The 23,242-nt window shown below is 42.3% G+C and overlaps 1 protein-coding gene across 1 annotated transcript in view; it reads left to right on the forward strand.

Annotated features, from left to right (window-relative positions):
- The window catches only part of mettl2a (methyltransferase 2A, methylcytidine), a 60,303-nt gene that overhangs the window by 11,361 nt on the left and 25,700 nt on the right, over window positions 1-23,242 (forward strand). Inside the window, exons 4-6 of the mRNA XM_072561848.1 lie at window positions 13,689-13,738; window positions 16,710-16,770; window positions 22,177-22,316. Coding sequence (XP_072417949.1) covers window positions 13,689-13,738; window positions 16,710-16,770; window positions 22,177-22,316 — 251 coding nt within the window. The remainder of the gene's footprint in view (window positions 1-13,688; window positions 13,739-16,709; window positions 16,771-22,176; window positions 22,317-23,242) is intronic.

Consider the following 23,242-nt stretch of genomic DNA (forward strand, 5'->3'; position numbering starts at 1 on the left):
TAGAGGGGAATTTGAAGGTGGTAGTGTTCCCATGTATCTGCTGCCCATGTCTTTCTAAATGGAAGTGGTTGTGGGTTTGAAAGATGCTTTCTGAGTATCTTTGGTGAATTTCTATGGTGCATCTTGTAGATCGTACATACTGCTGCTACTGAGCGTAAGTGGTGGAGGGAGTGGACGTTTGTGGATCCACTGCCAATCAAGTGGGCTGCTTTGTCCTGAATGGTGTCATTGTTTCTTGAGTGTTGTTGAAACTGCATCCATCCAGACAAATGGGGAGTGTTTCATCACATTCTTGACTTGTGCCTTGTAAATGATGGACAAGCTTTGGGGAGTCAGGAGGTGAGTTACTTACCATACCATTCCTAGCCTCTGACCTGCTCTTGTAGCCACTATGTTTATGTGGTGAGTCCAGTTGAGTTTCTGGTCAATGGTAACCTCCAGGTTGTCGATAGTGGGAATTCAGTGATGGTAACTCTATTGAAATGCACGAATGTTACAGTCCAAGGTAGAATATATTCAAGTTAAAGTCATAAGAGTTTTACAGCACTAAAAGAGGACCATCATAGCTGCACCAGTTATCAAGCACCTATCTGCTCTACTCCTGTTTTCCAGCACTTAACCCAAAGCATTATAAACAATGTAATTTTAAGTGGTCATTTAAATATATCTCAAATGGTCTGATTGTTCCTGGCTCTACCATTCTTTCAGGCAGATACCTAACACCCTATGGGTGAAAAGACTCTTCCTTAAATTCCCTCTAAAGTTTTTGCTCCTTGCCCTAAGGGGATGCCCCTCGCTGTTTAGCCCTCTACTAAGAGGAAACATTTCCATCCTATCTACGCCCCTAAATTTTGCACACCAGTTTCCCCCTCAGCCTCTCTGCACCAAGGAAAACAACCCCACCCTGTATAGGTCTCTTCATAGCTGAATTGCTGTAGCCCAAGCAACTTTCTGGTGAATCTCGCTGGCACTCCTCTCCTGTGTGGACCAGAACTGCACACAGTAGTCCAGTTGTAGACTGATTAATGTAATTTCCAGCTCCATCAAAACCTCCTTGCTCGTATATTCAGTGCCTCATCTAATAAAGACAAGTGTCCTATGTAGAGTCATAGAGTTATACAGCATGGAGCAGACCCTTTGATCCAGCTTGTCTGTGCCGAACAAGTATCCTAGACCAACTGATCTAGTCCTATTAGCCAGCATTTGGCCCATATCTCTCTATCCCCTTTCCTATTTTTGTACCCATCCAGATACATTTTAAATGTTGTAATTGTACCTGCCTCCACCACCACCTCTGTCAGCTCATTTTATACACACACCAATCTCTACATGAAAAGGTTGCAGCTCAGGTCCCTTTAAATCTTTCCCATCACACTTTAAATCTATGCCCTCTAGCTTGGGACTTCCCTACCCTGGGAAAAAGACCTTGGCTCTTAACCCTATCCATGGCCCTCATGATTTTATAAATCTCTAGAAGGTAATCCCTCAGCCTCTGATGCTCCAGGGAAAATAGCCCCTGGCCTATTCAGCCTCTTCCAATACCTCAAACTCTTGTAAATCTTTTCTGAACTCTTTCAAGCTTAACAACATCTTTCCTAAAACAGAGAGATCAGAATTGAACACTGTCTTCTAAAAGTGGCCCCTTGTGCAGCTGCAACTCAGTGTCCTAACTCCTATACTCTAAGCTGTCTTATTAACTACCTATCCAACTCTTTTGTTTCCTTCAAGCATCTATGGATATACATGCCAAGATCACTCTGATCTTTTGTACTTTCTTGTACATTCATCTCGTACTCCCCTGCCTTGTTAGATTTCTCAAAATGCATCATCTCAACTTCAAGATTAAATTCCATTTGCTACTGACATGAAGTATAAGGCTTTCCTCCTCTATATTTACTGTACCACCAATATTTGTGTCACCTGCTGATTGTGCCTCCTCCATTTGTGCCTAGATCATTAAAGTATATTACAAACATTACAAACAAGGGACTCATAGAATGTAACAGCGCAGTACAGGCCCTTAATGTTGCGCCGACCTGTGAAACCAATCTAAAGCCCATCTATCCTAATCTATTCCATTATCATTCATATGTTTATCCAATGACAGTTAAATGCCCTTAATGTTGGCGAGTCCATTACTGTTGCAGGCAGGGCATTCCACTTGCTCAGAGGGTTCTCTGAGCAAAGAACTTACCTCTGACATCTGTCCGATATTTATCACTCTTCAATTTAAAGCTGTGTCCCCTTGTGCGAGCCATCACCATCCAAGGAAAAAGGCTCGCTGTCCACACTATCTAATCCTCTGATCATCCTGTATGACTTTATTAAGTCACCTCTTAACCTCTCTAATGAAAACTGCCTCAAATCCCTCAGCCTTTCCTCGTTGAACCTTCTCTCCATACCAGGCAATATCTTTTGCACCCTTTCCAATGCTTCCACATCCTTTCTATAGTGCGGCGAGCAGAACTATATGCAGTATTCCGAGTGCGGCTGCTCCAGAGTTTTGTACAGCTGCAACATGACCTCATGGCTCTGAAACTCATTTCCTCTACCAATAAAAGCTAACACACCATACGCCTTCTTAACAACCCTAACAACCTGGTTGGCAACTTTCAGGGATCTATGCACATGGACACAGATCTCTCTGCTCATCCACACTATCCAGAATCTTGCCATTAGCCCAGTACACTGTATTCCTGTTGCTCCTTCCAAAGTGAATCACCTCACACTTTTCCGCATTAAACTCCATTTGCCACCCCTCAACCCAGCTTTGCAGCTTATCTATATGGCTCTGTAACCTGCAACATCCTTCGGCACTGTCCACAACTCCACTGACTTTAGTGTCATCTGCAAATTTATTAACCTATACTTCTACGCCATCATCCAAGTCATTTATAAAAATGACAAACAGCAGTGGCCCCAAAACAGATCCTTGCTGTATGCCACTAGTAACTGAAATCCAGGATGAACATTTCCTATCAACCACAACCCTCTTCTTACAGCTAGCAAATTTCTAATCCAAACTGTGAAATCACCCTCAATCCCATGCCTCAGTATTTTCCGCAATAGCCTGCCTTGGGGAACCTTATCAAACGCTTTACTAAAATCAAGCCTTGGAATTGACCACTGGTTACAGGCTTCTAGATACAAAAACAACACTGTGCGTTCTGCCACAAAGCCAGTTTTGATTCCAATTTGCCAAAATTGCTTTTGCCTGTTAAACAGTCTGCCATGTGACACCTTGTCAGAAGCATAAGCAGATTGCATCCACTGCACTACCCTCACTTGCATCCACCACTTCAAAACACTTAATCAAACTTGACAGAAATTATCTTCCCTGACCAAACTATGCTGATTATCTTCCATTAATCTTTGCCTCTTCAGGTTGAAATTAATTCTGTCCTTTAGAACTTTTCCAATCTTCCCTACTATTGATGTTTGACTCACTGGCCTGTAGTTTCCTGGTTCATTCATACCATCCTTCTGAAATAATGTGAACACATTAGCTGTTCTCCAGTCCCCTGTCACCTCTCTGAGGTCAGAGAAGATTTGAAAGTGAATGTCAGTTCATCCTATTCTCCTCCCTTGCCTCCCACAGCATCTTAGGATATATCTTATTTGGACCTATTGATGCGTCCAATTTTAAGCCCGCGAAAACCCCTGCCCTCAATTGTGATTTGTTCAAGTGTTACTTGGTTCTTCCAACCTGATTTTCACGCCTACATTGATTTCTCCATGGTGAATGCAGAGGGAAATTACTCATTTAAAACCTCATCCATTTCTCCTGGCTCCGTCCTCTCATTGCTGCTTTGGTCCCTGCTGGGCCCTGCTCTTTCCCTAGTTATTCTCTTCCCCCTTAATGTTCTGATAAACTGCCTTTGGACTTTACTTCACCCCTCAATGTTTTCTCACATTCTCTCTCTGCTTTTCTGATTTTTAATTAACAGCCTGTACTTTTTATTCATCTTTAGGATGCTGATATCCTCACCATCCACCATATGCTTCTTTTTTTTGTTTCTCCAATCCTGTACGTTCCTGAACATTCAGGGGTTCTCTGGACATGTTTACCTCTCACTTCATCTTTATGGGAACTTGTTGGCCAGCATTCTCTATCCTGTCTGAAAGACCCCCACTGCTCAGAAGTGGATTTCCTTACAAGTAGCTACTCCCAGTCCACTTTGGCCAGATCTTGTCTTCCATTAAAACCTCTCCAACTGAAGGGCTCCTGCCCGAAATATTGATTTTCCTGCTCCACGGATGCTGCCTGACCTGTTGTGCTTTTCCAGCATCACTTTAATCTGCAGTCCTCACTTTCGCCTTATTACTAAAACCAGCCTTTCCAATTCAGAACCATTATTTCTGGTCCATTTTTATCAGTTTCCATGACTCCGAGTATTCTTTTTTTCGTAAAGCCACCTGACTATTAGGCTGCTCTCTTATTAGAGATGTTATGACTGGTAGTGGTCTAACCTGAGGCCCACTACACCCTGGGTAAGGGGAGAGGTTGAGAAGGAGAGTCCTTCGTGGTAACTGTTGGCATCACTCTGAATCACAAACAGTTTGCCAGGCAACTGAGCTAACTGATCCCTAATGTTTGGTAGTTTTGTGGTTATGCGTCACTTTGTTTTTGTCAACGTTCTCTTTCATTCTAAAGTTCCCACCTGCTGTTAATGTTTTAACTAGTACAGCATGTGTGCTGCTTCTGTGCTTGCTGCAAACACTTTGTCAGCTGCAAATATAACTGATGTTATCATTCAAACTCTAACCTTAACACCAGATTCTGTTTCTTCAAACAGTTTTTTTGATCATTACTTCCGCAGAGACATTGAAAAGAACTCTTAATAAACAATAAGCTCTTCTTCCACTCGCTCATGATCCCCAGTCCATATTTGCTACACTCACCGTTACCATTAGTCCCTATATGCTTCTAAAGAGTTGTCAACATCCCCATTTCATTTTCAGCATTGTCAAGGGTTTGATTCGGTCAACCAAATCAGATATTTTTTTCTCAAAATCCGCAAAGCAAATATATGGATTCCTGTCTAAACTGCTTTATTTCCTAATAAATAAACGTGTGAAACAAGAATTAAAAATTAGACTTCATGCAGTGAGTAGAATATATCTTTATGGAATCGTACACAATAATATCACTTTGCATGATTTCCTGATATCAGTGGGTGTTCTTGCTTTACATGAACAGAATTAATTCAGATATAATCTCATCCTGCTGCCTTCCAACTTCGTGCTTTGATGAAACCCAGCCATTTTATCTTGCTGTTTAAAAACCTTGCCTCACTGTGCCCTACGAGACCAGAGACTGCTTTATACAAGGAATGCAGCAAGTTAACATGCAGGTGAAGCAAGCAATTAAGAAAGCAAATGGGATTGGAATACCAAAGTGAAGTCTTGCTGTAGATGTATTGTGTTATTTGGATTACAGTGTACAGTTTCTCTCTGTTTAAGAAAGGATATCCTTGAATTGGAGGTGGTAAAGCAAACTTTGACTAAATTGACCCCTGCAATGACTGGGAGAAATTGGACCTATACCCTCTGGAGTTGAAAACAATGACAGATAATCTCATTAAAGTAGAGGAGGCGATAGCCTGGTGGTATAACCGCTAGACTATTAATCCAAAACTCAGTTAATGTTCTGGGGACCAAGCTTCGAATCCTTCATTTGCAGCAGCAGTGGCGGCGGGGAGCACGAGGGGCTGCGTGGCAGCGGTCATATTGCGCTGTGGGAAGGTGAGTAAACCCAAGACACTGTGTGTAGTGTCTCCCACCTGCCTTCCTCCTCTAACAAAAAAAAACTCTGGTGTGTTGATATGGTAAGTTTTCTCAATTTCTTTTTTATTGGTTAAAAAAAACATTTATTTTCCTTTTTTCCAATTAATTTATCTATTATTTCATATTATAGTTGTACTAAGTTAAGTTTAAGATTAAAAATGGCAGGCGATTTCAGACCTGTGTTACACTCCTCTTGCTCAACATGGGAGCTCAGGGACGCGGCTGATGTCCCTGACTCCTCCAAATGCAGGAAGTGTGTCTTGTTAGACTACATGACGGCTCTGAAGCTGTAGGTGGACTCACTTTGAGGCATCAGCGATGCTGAGGACGTCGCAAATTGGTCACACCACAGATTAGGATTGGTGAGGGAGGAAGGGAATGGGCAGAGAAAGAGCAGGAAAGCAGTGCCGATGTCCCCTGCGGTCATCTCCCACCAAAACAGGTAAACCACTTTGGATACTGTTGGGGGAGATGGCTCAGTAGGTAAAGACAGCAATAGCTAGGTTCATGGAACCATGGCTAGCTCTGCTGTTCAGAAGGGCAGGAAAAAAGAGTGGAAGGGCTATAGTCATAGGGAATTCAGTTGTAAGGGGAGTAGATAGACGGTTTTGCAGTTGAAAACGAGACTCGAATGGTATGTTGCCTCCCAGGTGCATGGACCAAGGATGACTCAGATCGGCTGCAGAAAATTCTGAAGGGGGAAGGTGAACAGCCAGCTGTTGTGGTGCATATAGGAGCCAATGATATAGATAATAAGTAGGATGAGGTCCTACAAGCAGAACTTAGGGAGTTAGGAGCTAAGTTAAAAAGTAGGACCTCAGAGTTAGTAATCTCAGGATTGCTACCAGTCTCACTTGTTAGTCAGAGTTGAAATGAAAGACTAAGCAGGATGACTGCGTGGCTTGAGAGATGGCGCAGGTGGGAGGGGTTCAGATTTGTGGGACATTGGGACCGGTTCTGGGGGAGGTGAGACTATTACAAATTGGACAGTCTATACCCGGGCCGGACTGGAACAAGTGTCCTTGGGGCTGCTTTTGCTAACGCTGTTGGCGCGAGTTTAAACTAATGTGGCAGGGCGTTGGGAAATGAACCCGGCCAAGTGGTTGAAGTTTCAGTAGGAGATTACTTTGGGAATAGTAATCACAATTCCATAGGTTTTAGAATACTCTTGGATAAAGACAAGTGCAGTCCTAAAGGAAAATTTGGGGAATGGCCAACTGTACCAAAACTCGGGAGGAGCAGGAGAATGTGGATTGGGAGCAGCTGCTTGAAGGTAAATCTACATTTGACATGTGGGAGGCTTTTAAAGAGAGCTTGATTAGCATGCAGGACAGACATATCCCTGTGAAAATGAGGGACAGAAATGGTACAATTAGGAAACCATGGATGACAAGTGAAATAGTGAGACTAGCTAAGAGGAAAAATGAAGCATACATAAGGTCTAGGTAACTGAAGACAGACAAAGCTTTGGAAGAAAAATCCCAAAGCCTTTTATTCACAAGGAGCAAGAGGGTAACGAATGAAAGGGCTGGCTCACTCAAGGACAAAGGAGGAAAGTCAAAGAAAATGAGTGAGATTCTTAACGAGTACTTTGCATTGATATTCACCAAGGAGATGGTCATGATGGATACTGAGGTTAGGGATAGATGTTTGATGTCAAGTCGGCATAAGGAGGGAGGAAGTGTTGAGTATTCCAAAAGGCATTAAGATGGACGAGTCCCCAGATCAGGATGGGATCTATCCCAGATTACTAAGGGAAGCGAGAGAGGAAATGGCTGGGGCCTTAACAGATATCTTTAGCAATTCTCCAGTCCTCCAGGACCTCACCCATGTTCAAGGATACTGCAAACATATCTGTCCCTTGTTTAAGAACGGTAGCAGGAATAATAAGGTAGTTATTGACTGGTGAGCCTGATGTCAGTGGTAGGGATGCTGCTAGAGAAGATACTGAGGGATAGGATCTATTCCCATTTGGAAGAAAATGGGCTTATCTGTGATAGGGACATTGGTTTTGTGCATGGAAGGTCATGTCTTACAAATCTCATAGAATTCTTTGAGGAAGTTTGATTGATGAGGGAAGGGCTGCGGATGTCATATACATGGACTTCAGTAAGGCATTTTATAATGGTTTCCCATGGTAGACTAATGGAGAAAGTGAAGTTGCATGGCGTCCAGGGTTTACTAGCTAGATGGATAGAGAATTGGCTGGGCAACAGGAGACAGAGTAGTAGTGGAAGGGAGTTTCTCAAAATGGAGACCTGTGGCCAGTGGTGTCCCACAGGGATCCATGCCGGGATCACTGTTGTTTATGATATTGGTAATTGATCTGGAGGAAGGTATAAATGGTCTGATTAGCAAGTTTGGTGGACTAGCATTTAGTGAAGCGCACTGTCTGAGAAGACTGCAGAATACAGATAGATTGGAGAGTTAAGCAGAGAAATGGCAGATGGAATTCAATCTGGGCAAATGCGAGGTGATGCATTTTGGAAGATCCAATTCAAGACCGAACCATACAGTAAATGGAAAAGCCCAGGGGAAAATTGATGTACAGAGACACCTGGGTGTTCAGGTCCATTGTTCCCTGAAGTTGGCAACACAGGTTGATAGAGTGCTCAAGAAAGCATACAAGCGTGCTTTCCTTCATTGGATGGGGTATTAAGTACAAGACTTGGCAGGTCATGTTACAGTTATATAGGACTTTGGTTCAGCCACATTTGGAACACTGCGTACAGTTCTAGTTGCCACATTACCAAAAGGATATGGATGCTTTGGAGAGGGTGCAGATGAGGTTCACCAGGATGTTGCCTGGCATGAAGGCACTAACTATGAAGAGAGGTTGAGTAGATTAGGATTATTTTCATTAGAAAGACAGAGGTTGAGGGGGACCTGATTGGGATCCACAAAATCATGAAAGGTATCAACAGGGTGGATAATAAGGAGCTTTTTTCCCCCATAGTGGAGGACTCTATTACTAGGGGTCATGAGTTCAAGGAGAGAGGGGAACTGTTTAAGGGAGATATGCGTGGAAAGTTCTTTATGTAGAGGGCGGTGGGTGCCTGGAATGCGTTGCCAGTGGAGGTGGTAGAGGCAGGCACAATAGTATCATTTAAGATTTATCTAGACAGATATATGAATGGGCAGGGAGCAGAGGGGTACAGATCTTTAGAAAATTGGCAACAGGTTTAGATAGAGGATCTGGATCGGCGCAGGCTTGGAGGGCCGAAGAGCCTGTTCCTATGCTGTTTGTTTTTGTTATTTGAATTTTGCCATGGCAGTTGGTGGAATTTGAATTCGGTAATAATCTGGAATTAAAATTCTACTGATGACAATGAAACCATTGTCATGTGTTGGAAAAACCATCTGGTTCACTAATGCCCTTCAGGGAAGGAAATCTGCCGTCCTCACCTGGTTTGGCCTACATTTGATTCCAGACCCACAGCAATGTGGTTGACTCTCAACTGCTCTCTGAAATGGCCTAGCAAGCCATTCAATTCAAAGGCAGCAAAGGACAGGCAATAAATGCTAGCCAGCCAGCGACGTCCATGTCCCACAAGTGAATAAAAAGAAGACCGTGATAGATTTCTCAACCAGTGGAAACAAAATCAGAACCTAGTGTGTGTGTTTTCTAATTAACCCACTGTACAACTGGTGGGAGTTGAACCAGGCTCAGAAGTATAGGCACTACAGAACCTTGTGTTAACGCCTGGTCAATCACACTATTAAGGTTTGTTAATGTCCTTGTTAAGATTGAGAAGCATGGTAGATATTAGTTGTCTTTGAGCACACAGGAAAAACTGTGACCCTGAGATGTTGAATGAAGCTTTGCGACTGAGGAAAGCTGTCACTACAAAGAAAAACTGAGAGTCTTGGTTTCTATCTCACCAGTGCTTTGGATTCAAGTTCCCCTTCCATGTCACTGACATCCTGACTTTGATGTATATTGCAATTCCTTCTCTGTTAAATTGGGTCAAAATTGTGGAATTCCCTCCCTAATGATATTGTGGTCAACCCACAGCACATGGATTGCATCAGTTCAAAAGGCAGCTCATCACCACCTTCTCAAGGGCAAGTAGGGATGGGCAGTGAACGCTAGCCACTCAGTGATCCCACATCCAACAAATGAATTTTTAATAAAGTTGGTAAAATGGTCCTGGTGTGGAAGATCAGGGAGAAGTCAACTTCCTGACAACTCTGCAGGAAGTGTCCAGCTGCAGCTCCTCTCTGATTGCATGGATCAACTGGAGTGTCAGCTGGATTCATTCAGGCATACGGGAGATGGGAAGTTTTATAGATGGGAGTTTCAGGGATATGGTCACACCAAAGGTTCAGCCTGATAAACGGCTATACACCTCTGAAACTAGTATGTCATTTTGAGTACAGCTTGGGGATTGCTACTCAGGGGAAAGCAACTGCAGCAGCCAGATCAGTGAAACCATGGTTGGCTCTGTTTTACAGCAGGGAGGGTCAAAGTGTGAGTGATGGTGAAAGGCGACTCTACAATCAGGAGCACAGATAGGTATTACTGGGGCATCGAGCGAGACTCCAGGAACATACTTTGCATCTCTGTTGCGAGGGGTCAGGGATGTTGCTAAGCAGGCACAGGTTATTCTGAAAGGGAAGGGTCAGCAGCCAGAGGGCATAGTCATACTGGTACTGATGACATAAACAGAAAGAGATGAGGTCCTGCAAAGGGAGTTTGGGGAGTTGGGTAAAATGTTGAAAAGCACAGATTCTACGGTTGTAATCTCAGGATGACTCCCTGTCACACGTGCTAGTGAGGCCAAAAACACGAAGGTAACACAGTTGAATGTGTAGCTAAAGACCTGGTGTAGGAGGGAGGGCATTAGATATCTGGATCACTGGGATCTGTACAAGAAGGATGGGTTGCACCTGAACTGGAGGGGTCTTGGGAGGTTTATTAGTGCCACTCTGGAAGGTTTAAACTAATGTAGTGGGGGATGGTATCCAGAGCAGTAGGTTAGCATGTGGAGTGATTGAGGAGGTGGTAGAGGGTAAGTAAATAGATTAGGAGGAGCAGGCAGGGCCAGATTAATGAACATAGTGGGACTAAATTATATTTATTTTAATGCAAGAAGTATCCCAGGTAGCAGATGAACTTCGAGTCTGGATTAGGACTATGGAACTATGATGTTGTAGCCATTACAAAACTTTGTCGAGAGAAGGGCAGGGCTGGCAGCTCAAAGTTCCAGGGTTTAGTGTTTCTGGAATACTAGAGGGATGTAAATAGGGTGAGGAAATTGCATATAGGAGAATGTCACGCCTGCACTAAGCAAGACTAAATGGGTAGAACTCAGGAACAAGAAATGTGCAATCACTGTGATGAAGTTATACTATAGGCTTCCCAATAGCCAGTGGGAGACATAGGAATATATAAACAGGTAATGGAAAGATGTAAAAACAACAGGGTTATGTAGTGGATGATTTTTAACTTCCCAGTATTGACTGGAAACTCCCTTAGTGCCAGGAGCTTGGGGCAGATTTTGATAGGTACATCCAGGAGGGTTTCTTGAAACATAATGTAGTTAGTCCAGCGTGGGAAAGGGGTGTACTAGACCTTGTACTGGGGAATGAGCCGGGCCAGGTGATCAAAGTTTCAGTGGGAGAGTATTTTGGGAAAAGTGATCATAATTCCTTACATGTTAAGATACTTATGGATATGATAAGTCTGGTCCTCAGGTGAAAGTTCTAAACTTGGGGAAGGCCAAATGCAGCAGTATTAGGCAGGAACTGGAGAAATTAAATCAGGGTAGGTGTTTGGGGATAAATCCACATCTGATGTGGGAGTCCTTTAAAAGCCAGTTGATCAGAGTTCAAGACCAGCATGTTCCTGAAAGAGGATGAAAGATAAGGCTGGTAAGATTCGAGAACTCGAGATGAGAAGAGATATTGAAAATTTAATCAAAAAGAAAAAAGATGTGCACGGTTTAGGAAATGGAAATTCAATAAGACCCTTGAGAAATGTAAAAGAGTCAGGAAAGAATTTAAACGAGGAATTAGGAAGAATTATGAAATGTCTTTGGCAAGTAGGATTAAGGAGTTTTGTTTTGCTGTGTTTTGTTTTGAAGAGGTTACAGAATGCATTGGTGAGTAGAATGCTGTTGATGTAGTGCACATGAATATTCAAAAGGCATTTGGTGCAGTGCCACACAATAGACTTGAGAGAAAAGTGAAATATTAAAAGTCAAATCTAAAAGGACAATAACAAAATTAGCTGAGTGATAGGAAAAGGTCGTGGTCAATGTTTTTTTTGGGGGGGGGCACTGGAGGAAGCTTTGTAGTAGGGTTCTGCAAGGGTTGGTATTGGGACTGTTGCTTTTCTTGATGTACAGGGGGCAATTTTGATACAAAACTTGGAAGCTTTGTAAACTGAGGAGGACAGAATATAATTCCAAAAGGATATAGATAAGTTGGTGTAGTGAGTAGATACATGGCAGATGAAGTTCAGCGTGGAGAAAAATGTGATGCATTTTGTTAGGAAAATCTGAGACAGAATATAAAACAGGGGGTACAATACTTAAGATTTTGCAGGAGCAGAGGGATCTGGTTATATATGTGCACAATTCATTGAAGGTGGCAGGACAGGTAGAGAGAGCAGTTAATAAAGTATACAGTATCTTGGCCTTTACTAATACAAGTAGTTCTTCTTTAATGCGATGGTTGTTCTTGTGCAACCCTGCATTACCGAAAAATAGTGCTTTAGAAACCGTGCTTGAAGTGACGGTGAGGTAATTGCATTACAGCCAATACATGTTTTAAAAGGTCAAGCTTTAGAAACTATGTCCCCAAATCGTCAATCGCATTACAGCGAATTCGCTTTAACAAAACGCGCAGAACAACCTGTAGGGGCATTGAGTACAGGAGCAAGGAGGTGATTCCAAATCTCTGTAAGGCATTGGTTAAACCTCAGTAAATATCGAGTACAGTTTATTGGAGGAATATAAATGCATTGGAGAGAGTGTAGAAGAGTTTAGCAGAATAGTTCCAGGGATGAGAAATTTCAGTTATGAGGATATTTGAAGAATTTGTACTCTGTGGGGAGAAGGTGGCTAGGAGGAGATCTGATAAAAGTGTTCAAAATCATGAGAGATTTGGAAAGAATAGCAAGGTAAACAGTCTTAACGCTCTGAAAGGATTGAGAATGAAATGAAAGATTTGGTGGTTTGCAAATGTTGAAAATGTGATGAGACAAAACACTTTTGCACAGTTCAAGTATGCAATGCACTGCCTGGAAGTATGGTGGAAGAGTGGGCCAAATGACCTGCACCGTAAGAACTGTGGGGGGGATGTGGATGCTCTGTCAACGTATGCAGTTAATACCAGGTGACTAGATTCTTTGTGTCTCAGAATGGAGGGATATGTGGAGATAAGGCCAAAATCACTGTGCTCATATTGGGGGGAGAAGCAGGCTTGATTGGTCTTTAAGTTTTATCCTTCTTCTGTTCCTTGTGCCCCAGTGAGATATTTGTTTTGATGTGATTACATTCACACTGAAACTCAGGACTATTTCAGACTGACATGAGAAAATCTTCAGTCAATTCTTTGGAATTCTCTGCAAAAGAGGTTGATAGATTTTTGGGAACTATGGGAATTAAGGAATATGAAGATGATGCAAGAAGGTAAAGTTGTACTTGGTGTTCACCTATGATCTTACTAACAGAATAGACCAGAATAGCCTACTCCAGTTCCTATTTCGTATCTGGTTATACTCCTCTAGATGCCTTGGGACGTTTTTTCCCACATTATTGGTGATATATAAATGCAAGTAGTTGAAATGATTCTAAACTTGGAGATCATTTGGAGCAACTTGAATAAATACTGTTCGGATGGATATATTCATGTTAAATTATGCACCAAACATTTCTTTCTTCTGCTTTTTACAGGTCGGTTGTGGAGTTGGAAATACAGTGTTCCCTATTCTGCAGACTAACAAGTAAAAACATTTTTCTTTGCGTTGCATTTTTTACTAAGTTGTGCATCAGATTAACCCTCTCTATCGGGAACACACAGGAAGACAGGTCGAGGGTCAAATGATAGCAGTGTTTCCTGTGCCTCTAGATTGTGGATTAAAAACCCGTCCTCGATGGTCTTGTGCATTTAACCCAGGCTGGGAGTCTTGTGGTGAAATTATATAGTCCCTTTCACTGGGCCAGAAAGTAGGATTTCAAATTCTACCTGCCGTGGAGATTGGTCATAACATGTACAAACAGGTCCAGTAGAATAGCTATTAATCCGGGCTGGCACCTCATAGTAGTACTGAAGGAATGTGTCACTGTCAGAGAGACCAAAGGACATAGGGCAGAAGTAGGTCATTCAGCCCATCAAGTCTCCCCGACATTTAGTGTAATAGTGGCTGATATGATCAGGCACAGCTCTACTTTCCTGTCTTTTCCACTTAATCAATGATTCCATTACTGATTTTAAAAAGCTGTTGGTCTCAGACTTGAACGTTTTTAATTGGCCTAGCCTCAATAAGTTTCTGTGGTAAAGAATTCCACAGATTCACAACCCTGAGAGAAGAAACTCCTCCTCATCTCTGTCTTAATTGTACAACCTCTTATTGTGAGATCACGTCCTGTCGGCCTACACTCTCCCAGAAGGAGAAACAACCTCTCTGCACCCACCCTGTGAAATCCTCTAAGAATATTGTATGTTTCAGTAAGGTCACCTCCTTTCTCTATATTCCATTGTGTAGAAACCCAACCGACTCAACCCATCCTCGTGAGACAGTCCACCCGTGCCTAGAATCAGCATCTCTGGATTGCCTCCAAAACAGGAAACCTTTCCTTCGATGATGGACCCAAACTATTCATACCATTCGATCTGTGGTCTGTCTAGTGCCTTGAATAGTTTTGGCATTTATATTTATACTCCATTCCCTTTGAAGTAAAGGCTAGCATTCCATTTGCCTTCCCTGTTACCTGTTGAACTGTCTCAGACGAGATATTATACATGCTCGAATGAATGTAAAATATTCCATGGTGCAATTCAAATCATAAGGAAGTTCTTTTGACCAATGAGTATAATTCAGAACAAAATTACTTAAATAGGATCATAGCTTTTCTTATTGATCAACAAAACAAGGGCGTTGCTAACATTTATTGCACACAGGGCAGATAAGAGTCAAAGGTTATTTATAAACATGCTATTTGTGAGACCTTGTTCTGAGCAAATTGATTGCCACATTTGCTTAAATGACAGCAATAATATCCCTTCAGGAATAATCCATTGGTTCTATTGTCCTGAGCTTTTGCAAAGGCACTAACAATATGACCTTTTTTTAGTTCTGGTTTTTGCTATTATCTCTGCACTGGTATGATGTTAAGAATCTCACAACACCAGGTTATAGTCCAACAAGTTTAATGACGGAGCGTCGCCCTGAAAGCTAGTGTGCTCCCAATTAAACCTGTTGGACTATAACCTGGTGCTGTGTGATTTTTAACTTTGTACACCGCAGTCCAACACTGGCATCTCCAAATCATGACTAGTATGATGGCAGGCTTTGCTCAACTGCTCCCTCCAGTGTTCATCTGGCAAATAACTGAAGAATTAAATGTTTGAGCTGTTACGTATTGTAAAACATTCTGACTGGTACAGGATAGGCAAGGCTTATTTTTAATTGATTAAATGTCCAATCTCTAATTGGCACTTGGTGATTAACATTGAGAGTGTGGTTCTGGAAAAGCACAGAGGGTCAGGCAGCATCTGAGGAGCAGGAGAGTCAACGTTTCAGGGGTAAGCCCTTCATGACTTGGTGGTTAACATTTGATCAATGCCACCTCCCACTATCTCCTGACTGGTTCCATAAGGTAGGAATTATACATGGGTGGTCCTCATTTTTGTAGGCAGTTTGTGACTTTTTACTAAGAAAAAAGGATAGTTTGAATTTTCTTTAAACCTCTTTGTTAAAGGAGAGTCATTTGCAGTCAGGAGCCAAAGGTTGATATCCTTGATCTCACGTCTCAATGTTTGTTTAATTGGTGAATTTTTCATTAAATCAGATATTTACTTATCGCTGACTATTTGCTTTTCCCTTGCATTTAATTTAAAGGCTATAGTTCTAGATCAGAATTTGACTTTTACTCTAAATTGAATGTGATAGGAACTTTGAGCCAAATTTCCAGCAATATTCACTTATTCTCTGTCTCACTCAGATGAAGTCTCCACTCACACTGACTCTCAACTCTGTGTTGCCACAATTTCGCAGAAATCATGCATAATGCAGGGTCTGGGGTAGGGTTCCAGGAAACGTTTAATTGTCTTTTGAATGCTGCACTGTACCTGCATCCACCACTTCCTGTGGAAGTTCATTCCAAACACGAATCACACTTTTTTAACAAAAAAAATTGCCCTTGATGACTTTTTTAAGTCTTTCTCCTCTCATCTTAAAAATATGCCCCCAAGTCTTGAAATTGCCCACCCAAAGGAAAAGACACCTGCCATACACTCCGCCTCTTACGCTCCACTGAAAAAGGTCCCAGCCTATCCTTGTAATTCAACCCTTCCATCCTGGCAACATCCTAATTCCATCTGTCACTCATAACCTCTTTCTGTCTCCTGTCATCAAACCAACAGTGCTGTGTTCAGGTTCAAACCTTACATAATACAGATAGGGAGGAGGTAGACATTCTGTTAAGGCTGCAGTGCTAAGCACACTAGTCATGCTGATAACTGTGCCAATTGAGGGTGAGTGGGGGTTCCAGTCTTATGCTGCTAGTTTAAAAAGTAAATGTGACAGTGTGGAGAGAAAATAGGCTGAGGTTTATAGTTCTGAGCTTCTAACAGGAGCTGCCCATGGCAACTATCCTAAAAGAGTCTTTGTTTATGTGTTGTTTGGGAAGGCTGTTCAGCTTACTGATGACTGGATTGATGCCAGTCACTAACTCTCCTCTCATATCTTGCAGTGATCCAGGACTGTTTGTATACTGCTGCGATTTTTCCTCTACTGCTGTGGAACTCGTCAAGGTGAGAAAGTTGCAATTGTGTACTTGCTTTTGTCTGTGAATGTGGCTGTCCCTGTAGCCTAATCCTATCATATTAATCAGTGCTATTTCAATACTGGTCGTAGTGTCAGCTCCACTTACCCACTGTTTTGAGTGTATTGGAATTGACCAGATGAGTATTGAGTACAGGAGTTGGGAGGTCATGTGGCTGTACAGGACATTGGTTAGGCCACTGTTGGAATATTGCGTGCAATTCTGGTCTCCTTCCTATCGGAAAGATGTTGCAAAAAGTGAAAGGGTTCAGAAAAGATTTACAAGGATGTTGCCAGGTTGGAGGAGTTGAGCTATAGGGAGAGGCTGAACAGGCTGGGGCTGTTTTCCCTGGAGTGTCGGAGGCTGAGGGGTTTACAAAATTATGAGGGGCATGGATAGAATAAATAGACAAAGTCTTTTCCCTGGGGTCGGGGAGTCCAGAACTAGAGGGCATAGGTTTAGGGTGAGAGGGGAAAGATATAAAAGAGATTTAAGGGGCAACTTTTTCACATACAGGGTGGTACGTGTATGGAATGAGCTGCCAGAGGATGTGATGGAGGCTGGTACAATTGCAACATTTAAAAGGCGTTTGGATGGGTATATGAATAGGAAGGGTTTAGAGGGATATGGACCAGGTGCTGGCAAGTGGGACTAGATTGGGTCGGGATATCTGGTCGGCATGGACGGGTTGGACCAAAGGGTCTGTTTCCATGCTGTACATCTCTATGACTCTAAGTGTGAGGTAATGCAACTCACAGTGCAAACCCAGATATATTTAGTAGGATACTGAAAAACGTAAAGGAATAAAGAGACTTCTGATTACGTGAAGGTAACAGGACAAGAAGATAAGGAGACCTGTGGGATATTTCCCTTTGATGAGAAAAGGTCACACTTTTACAAAACTTTTCAACTTTAAGGCAGCACGGTGGCTCAGTGGTTAGCACTGCTACCTCACAGCACCAGCGACCCAGGTTCGATTCCGGCCTTGGGCAATTGTCTGTGTGGAGTTTGCGCATTCTCCCCCTGTCTGCATGGGTTTCTTCTGGGTGCTCCAGTTTCCTCCTCCAATCCAAAGATGTGCGGGTTGGGTGAATTGGCCATGCTAAATTCTCCATAGTTGTCAGAGATGTGTAGGTTAGGTGCATTAGTCAGGGGTGAAAAGAGGTTGGGGAATGGGTCTGGATGGGTTACTCTTCGGAGGGTCAGTGTGGACTTGTTGGGCAGAAGGACCTGTTTTCACACTGTAAGGACTCGAATTCAAATCTTCTATTCATCAGGACAATTTGCAAGAATACAAATACAAGAGAAAAACTGTAAACCTTGTAGTTAACTGTCAATTATTGGCTGGCAGGCATTTATTTCCCATCCGTAGTGCCCAGAGAAGGTTGAGGTGAGCTGACTTCTTGAACAGCTGCAGTCTATGTGCTGTAGGTTCACCCACAATCCCATTAGAGAATGAATTCCAGGGTTTTGAAGCAGCGCTAGTGAAGGCACAGTGATATATTTCCAAGTCAAGTGGTGAGTGGTTTGGAGAGGAACTTGCAGCTGCTGGTGTTCCCATGCATCTGTCGGCCTTCTCCTTCTCAGTGGAAGTGGTCTTGGGTTGAAAGGTGCTGTCTAAAGATCTCTGAATTAATTGATGCATTTGCCATGACAATACTTCCACCAATCAGATTAAACTTGCAAACCAATGATACACTCCTATCATGCAATGTAAATGTCATTTTTAACCCCCTTGAATTGGTTTCTTGTGAATTGTCCTGATGAGATGATAAGGCTTCAACAAATACATCTGTTCTTCAGCAATACACATGTTACACATTACCAAAAGTCTGCACATCTACATGTTCCCTTTTTTTGTTGAACCATAGAGAACAAGAGCAATGAGAAGTTTCTAAAATAACAGTTAGGCCACAGCTGGAGCACCATGTACAGGTTTTGTTACCACATCGCACATGAAAGGGTGTCCAGGATGTTGCCAAATCAGGGGAATTTTGGCGGTGAGGCAAGTCTAGATGGGCTGGGGTTGTTTTCTTTGGAACAGAGGAGGCTGAGAGGAGATTTAGTTGAATAAGAAGAGAACTTGTAGAAAAATATAAGATTCTACAGTTTCTGTGGGGTGGCATGGTGGCTCATTGGTTAGCACTGCTGCTTCATAGCACTAGGGTCCCAGGTTCGATTCCAGCCTCTGGCGACTGTCTGTGTGGAGTTTGCACATTCTCCCCGGGTTTCCTCCAGGTGGTCCACCTCAAAAGATAAAAGCAGAGTTACAAATCACATTTTAAAAAATAGTTGGACCAAGAGCTGGAAAGTGGGGTCAAATCGGGTAGCTCATTTTTAACCAAATGTGCCCTCTCTGGAAAATTTTCTGTTCTTCTATGGAAATACCTTTAATTAAGACTACCCTTCACATCTACCTCAGCAGTGGCGTGATATGGTAAATTTTACACATTAGAGTCTTAGCTAACTGTTGTTTTATGGTGATCCTGTATTGAATAGAACAGAATCTGATCATGAGAAATAGGCGCAGGAGTAAGCTATTTAGCCCTTGTGCCAAGTCTGCCCCCATGAACCAAGTCTGCCATTCGCCAAACCAACTAACGTTTTGTATTTATGGCTTCTTGTTATTGAATGCTGTGGGGGAAAAAAATCCCTTTCTATCTATCCAGCAAGTCTCACAACCTTGTATGTTTCAATAAGGTCACTTATAATTCAATTATTTCTCCTCATCGCTAATCTAATTAATTGTGGTTTTTATTCCACTTTCCTTCCACAACCCTTACCTCCCTTATCAACCAAAAATCTGTTTATTTGAATATATTCAAGTTTCTGTTATATTCTCGGGTAGTGAATTTCAAACACTAAGGGCTCTCAGAAAAGAAATTCCTCTTCATCTCAGGGAGATGGGAGATCTTTTGTTTTTCAACTGTGCCCCCAATTTCTAACTTCGCCCATGAGGTGAAACATCCTTTCCCCCACATCCACTCTGCCAGGCCCTCTCAGAATCTTGCATTTTTCAGTAAAATCACTTCGCGTTCTCCGAGATACTAATAGGTATGCACCAAACCTGCGTAGCCTTTTCTCACGAGAAAAGCTCCTCCGTCCCAAGGATCAACCAAGTGAACATTCTCTGAGCTGAATTCAATGCAAATGTTATCCCTCCTCAAGTCAGGATGTCAAAACTGTGCAAAACTCTAGAGCTAGCCTCATTAACGTCCTTTAAGTTGTAGTGAGGCACATTAGATGTGGCTTGACTGAGCACATGGGATCTTCCTTTGCATTGCAAGTAGAGACAGGTAACAGGATCAGTTTGATTTTTTAAAATTCTCTTTTCCAAGATAGTGCTGACCTCAGCAGATGCTAAGCAGAATATAATCCATGTAGTTGTTGTGTTCGTTAACACAGTCACTCTTGTGATTACACCAAGTCAGTTCTGCTGCCAGTATCCTGTTGAAGCTTGCTAAAACTTGCTTACAGACAGCTGAGTCTGCATTGCAGATCAGTTGAACAAAACAATTAATTGTGCAACAAAACTATCCTAGTCATGTGGTGGGATAACTAAGAATTCCTGTTCACTAGTTGATGTATTGTTTGGAATACCAGAAGAAGTAAGAAATCTCTCAAAAAACTCTGCTACAGGCAATAAAGAATGAATTAATTAATTTTTGGCATGTACTGGGGCATGGCTAGTCCTTGTAAACCAACAAGGGGCCAGGTTCAATCCTCAGAATTGGCGACAGCCATTGTTCATTATTTACAGGTGGCAGTGAGCAGGCTATTTGGATTCACAGGGCACAGGATTCACACTGACCTGACTCTCACCCCCATCAGTCGTGACCATGAGTGGGAATCCTGGCTCGTCTCTTCCTGCTTTTGGAGCCAGAGCCACAGGGTCCACTTTTAACATTCCAGGGGGTTGCCTGTACCTCAGAGTCTCTTCCAAGGCAGAAGTGCTGTTTTACAATCCCCTACAGTGGCTGTCGATCTTAGCAAGGCTATGGCACTACATCATCACTGATCTCCTAATCAGTCTGCAACCAGGATGAGCATAGTCATTGGATATGCTCCATTCACAATCCTAACTCTGATCCTCTTTTATTCTATCCAGCTCAGGAAGTGGATAGTGGTTGTCACTGGGTTAGATTTGGGTGATTTTGGCACTGATACCACACTCAGCCTTACATAAAACAGTCTAACTTCAAGTTAACAGTCTCAGCTTCAAGTCAATGAAATTAATGACTCAGGTATTGGGGAGGGGAAGGCACCTCTTAAAGAGATGACTGTAAAGAATGAATCGGTTTCACGTGCAGCCTAATGACTTGGAAGCAAATAAACAAGGTACAGAAGGAAACCACTAAAAACAATGCACATGCTGGAAGTCTGAAATATGATCACAAAAAGCTGAAAAAAAAACTCAGCAGGTCAGAAGCAACTGTAGAGAGAAAGAAAGTTAACATTTCAGATGGACCTTTCATCAGAACTGAAGAGAAACTCTCATGTTTCTGTTTATCAGCCAATAGAAATGGGAAGGCTGGAATAAGAAGGTCATCTGTGGGAAGCTGCATTTAATGACATAAGATTTCCTGAAGCCAGTGAGAATGGTAATGGAGATAGTGATGAAACAACATTTGTTCAAATGAGGCTTAAAGTGCGACATAAAAGCAACTGGAATGGGACATGAAAAGATAAAGAAAGAAACAAGACAATCACCAACCCCAGACTAAGGAGGATATTTGGCCTTTGTTCTTAGAGCTTTTCAATTAGTTCCACTCTCTTGCTACTCCCTCAAGGCCAATGTTTCTTTTAAGTAGCACAGCTATGCGACTGCAGCAACCTGCAAATTCCATTATGGACTCTCTCAAGTCAGGCCCTTTTGATTGCCCCATAAAACAGTTACAAGAGTTCACCCATCACATAAAAAAGAAAGGCAGTTACTTTTATTTTCAATCTATCCAATTCTCTCTGAGTTGTTATTGAAATTTTCAGGTAATGCATTCCAGATCATCATAACTTGCTGCATAAAATAATTTCTCCTCTTCTCCCTTATGGTTCTTTATCCACTTATCTTACATCTGTGGCCTCTGGTTGCTAACCTTCCTGCCAGTGGAAACCGTAGGCACAGTACAAGAATCCACAGTGCCTGTCCCAGTTGTATCGTACCGCTGTGACAGAGTAGTTCATGTAAAGCAGCTGTGTTATAATACAATGAAGAATAAATTCTCTCTTAATCCCTAATTGTTCAAATACTTCATTCTCTGCTGAATTAAAACCGATTTGGTAATGTATCTGTACTTTTGGTGTGTTTTATTAGCAAATTTCAAGATGGAAGCACTGAGCTCTTCATGTTCTGCTGCAGATGACAAGTGATATACAAACTCTGTCCTTCTGTTTCTAGCTGAACTCTTGTTATGACCATTCTCGCTGCCTCGTTTTTGTTCACGATCTGTGCGATATGCAGGCCACCTACCCAATGCCAAACGAAAGCTTAGACATCATCATTCTCATATTTGTTCTCTCGGCAATACATCCAGACAAGTAAGTACATCCACTCCCAACCATTTATTGTATTCATATCCTTGACTGTATCTAATGCATAAGACCAGACTACAGATGTAGCATAACTTGGTGTGGGGGTGCAATAGATTTGTTACTGCAGTAGTGATCCAGAGACCTGGATGAATGACCAAAGAGGCGAATTAAAATCTTTTCTCAGCAAGTAGTTGAGCATATGTACAAGCATACAAATTAGGAGGATTCGGCCATGTGGCCCTTTCAGCTTGGTCCATTCCTTGAGCAGGCCAAAGCTGATCTGATTATGATCTCAGCTCTGTTTTCCTGCCTACCAACTCCACCAATACTTTTGAAGTTGGTTATCAGTCAAGAATATATCTAGCTTTGTCTGAAAAGTATTCAGTGGCTGTTTGTGGAAGAGGATTCCACAGATTCACCACCCTCTGAGAGACAAAAGTTATCCTCATCACTCTATTAAAAGGGCAACTTCTAATTCTAAAACAGTGACTCCTAGTCTTTGCCACAGGGAGAAACCACTGTGTTTAGCATGCAGAGATAGTGAATGCATTGGTGATAATCTGTCAAAATTGGGCTGTGACCAGCATTTATTGCCCGTCTCTAGTTGCCCAGAAGGCAGTTAAGAATCAACCACATTACTGAGGATCTGGAGTCACGTAAGACAGACCAGGTAAGAATGGTAGATAAGGGCACTAGTGAACTGGAAGTGTATCACAACAATTGACAACACTCACATGGTTGTCATTAGACTAGCTTTTTAATTCCAGATGTTCGTTGAATACAAATTTCATCATCTACTAAGGTGGGATTTAAACCCACATCGTCAGAACATTAGCCGGAGGTTCTGGATCACGTTATCACCACACCACTGCCTCCCCACATTTCTGGACATCTATTGTCCCTTGCTAATTGTCAGTTAAGAACCAGCCACA

This window comes from Chiloscyllium punctatum, chromosome 42 (genome assembly GCF_047496795.1).
Source record: "Chiloscyllium punctatum isolate Juve2018m chromosome 42, sChiPun1.3, whole genome shotgun sequence".
Classification (NCBI taxonomy): domain Eukaryota; kingdom Metazoa; phylum Chordata; class Chondrichthyes; order Orectolobiformes; family Hemiscylliidae; genus Chiloscyllium; species Chiloscyllium punctatum.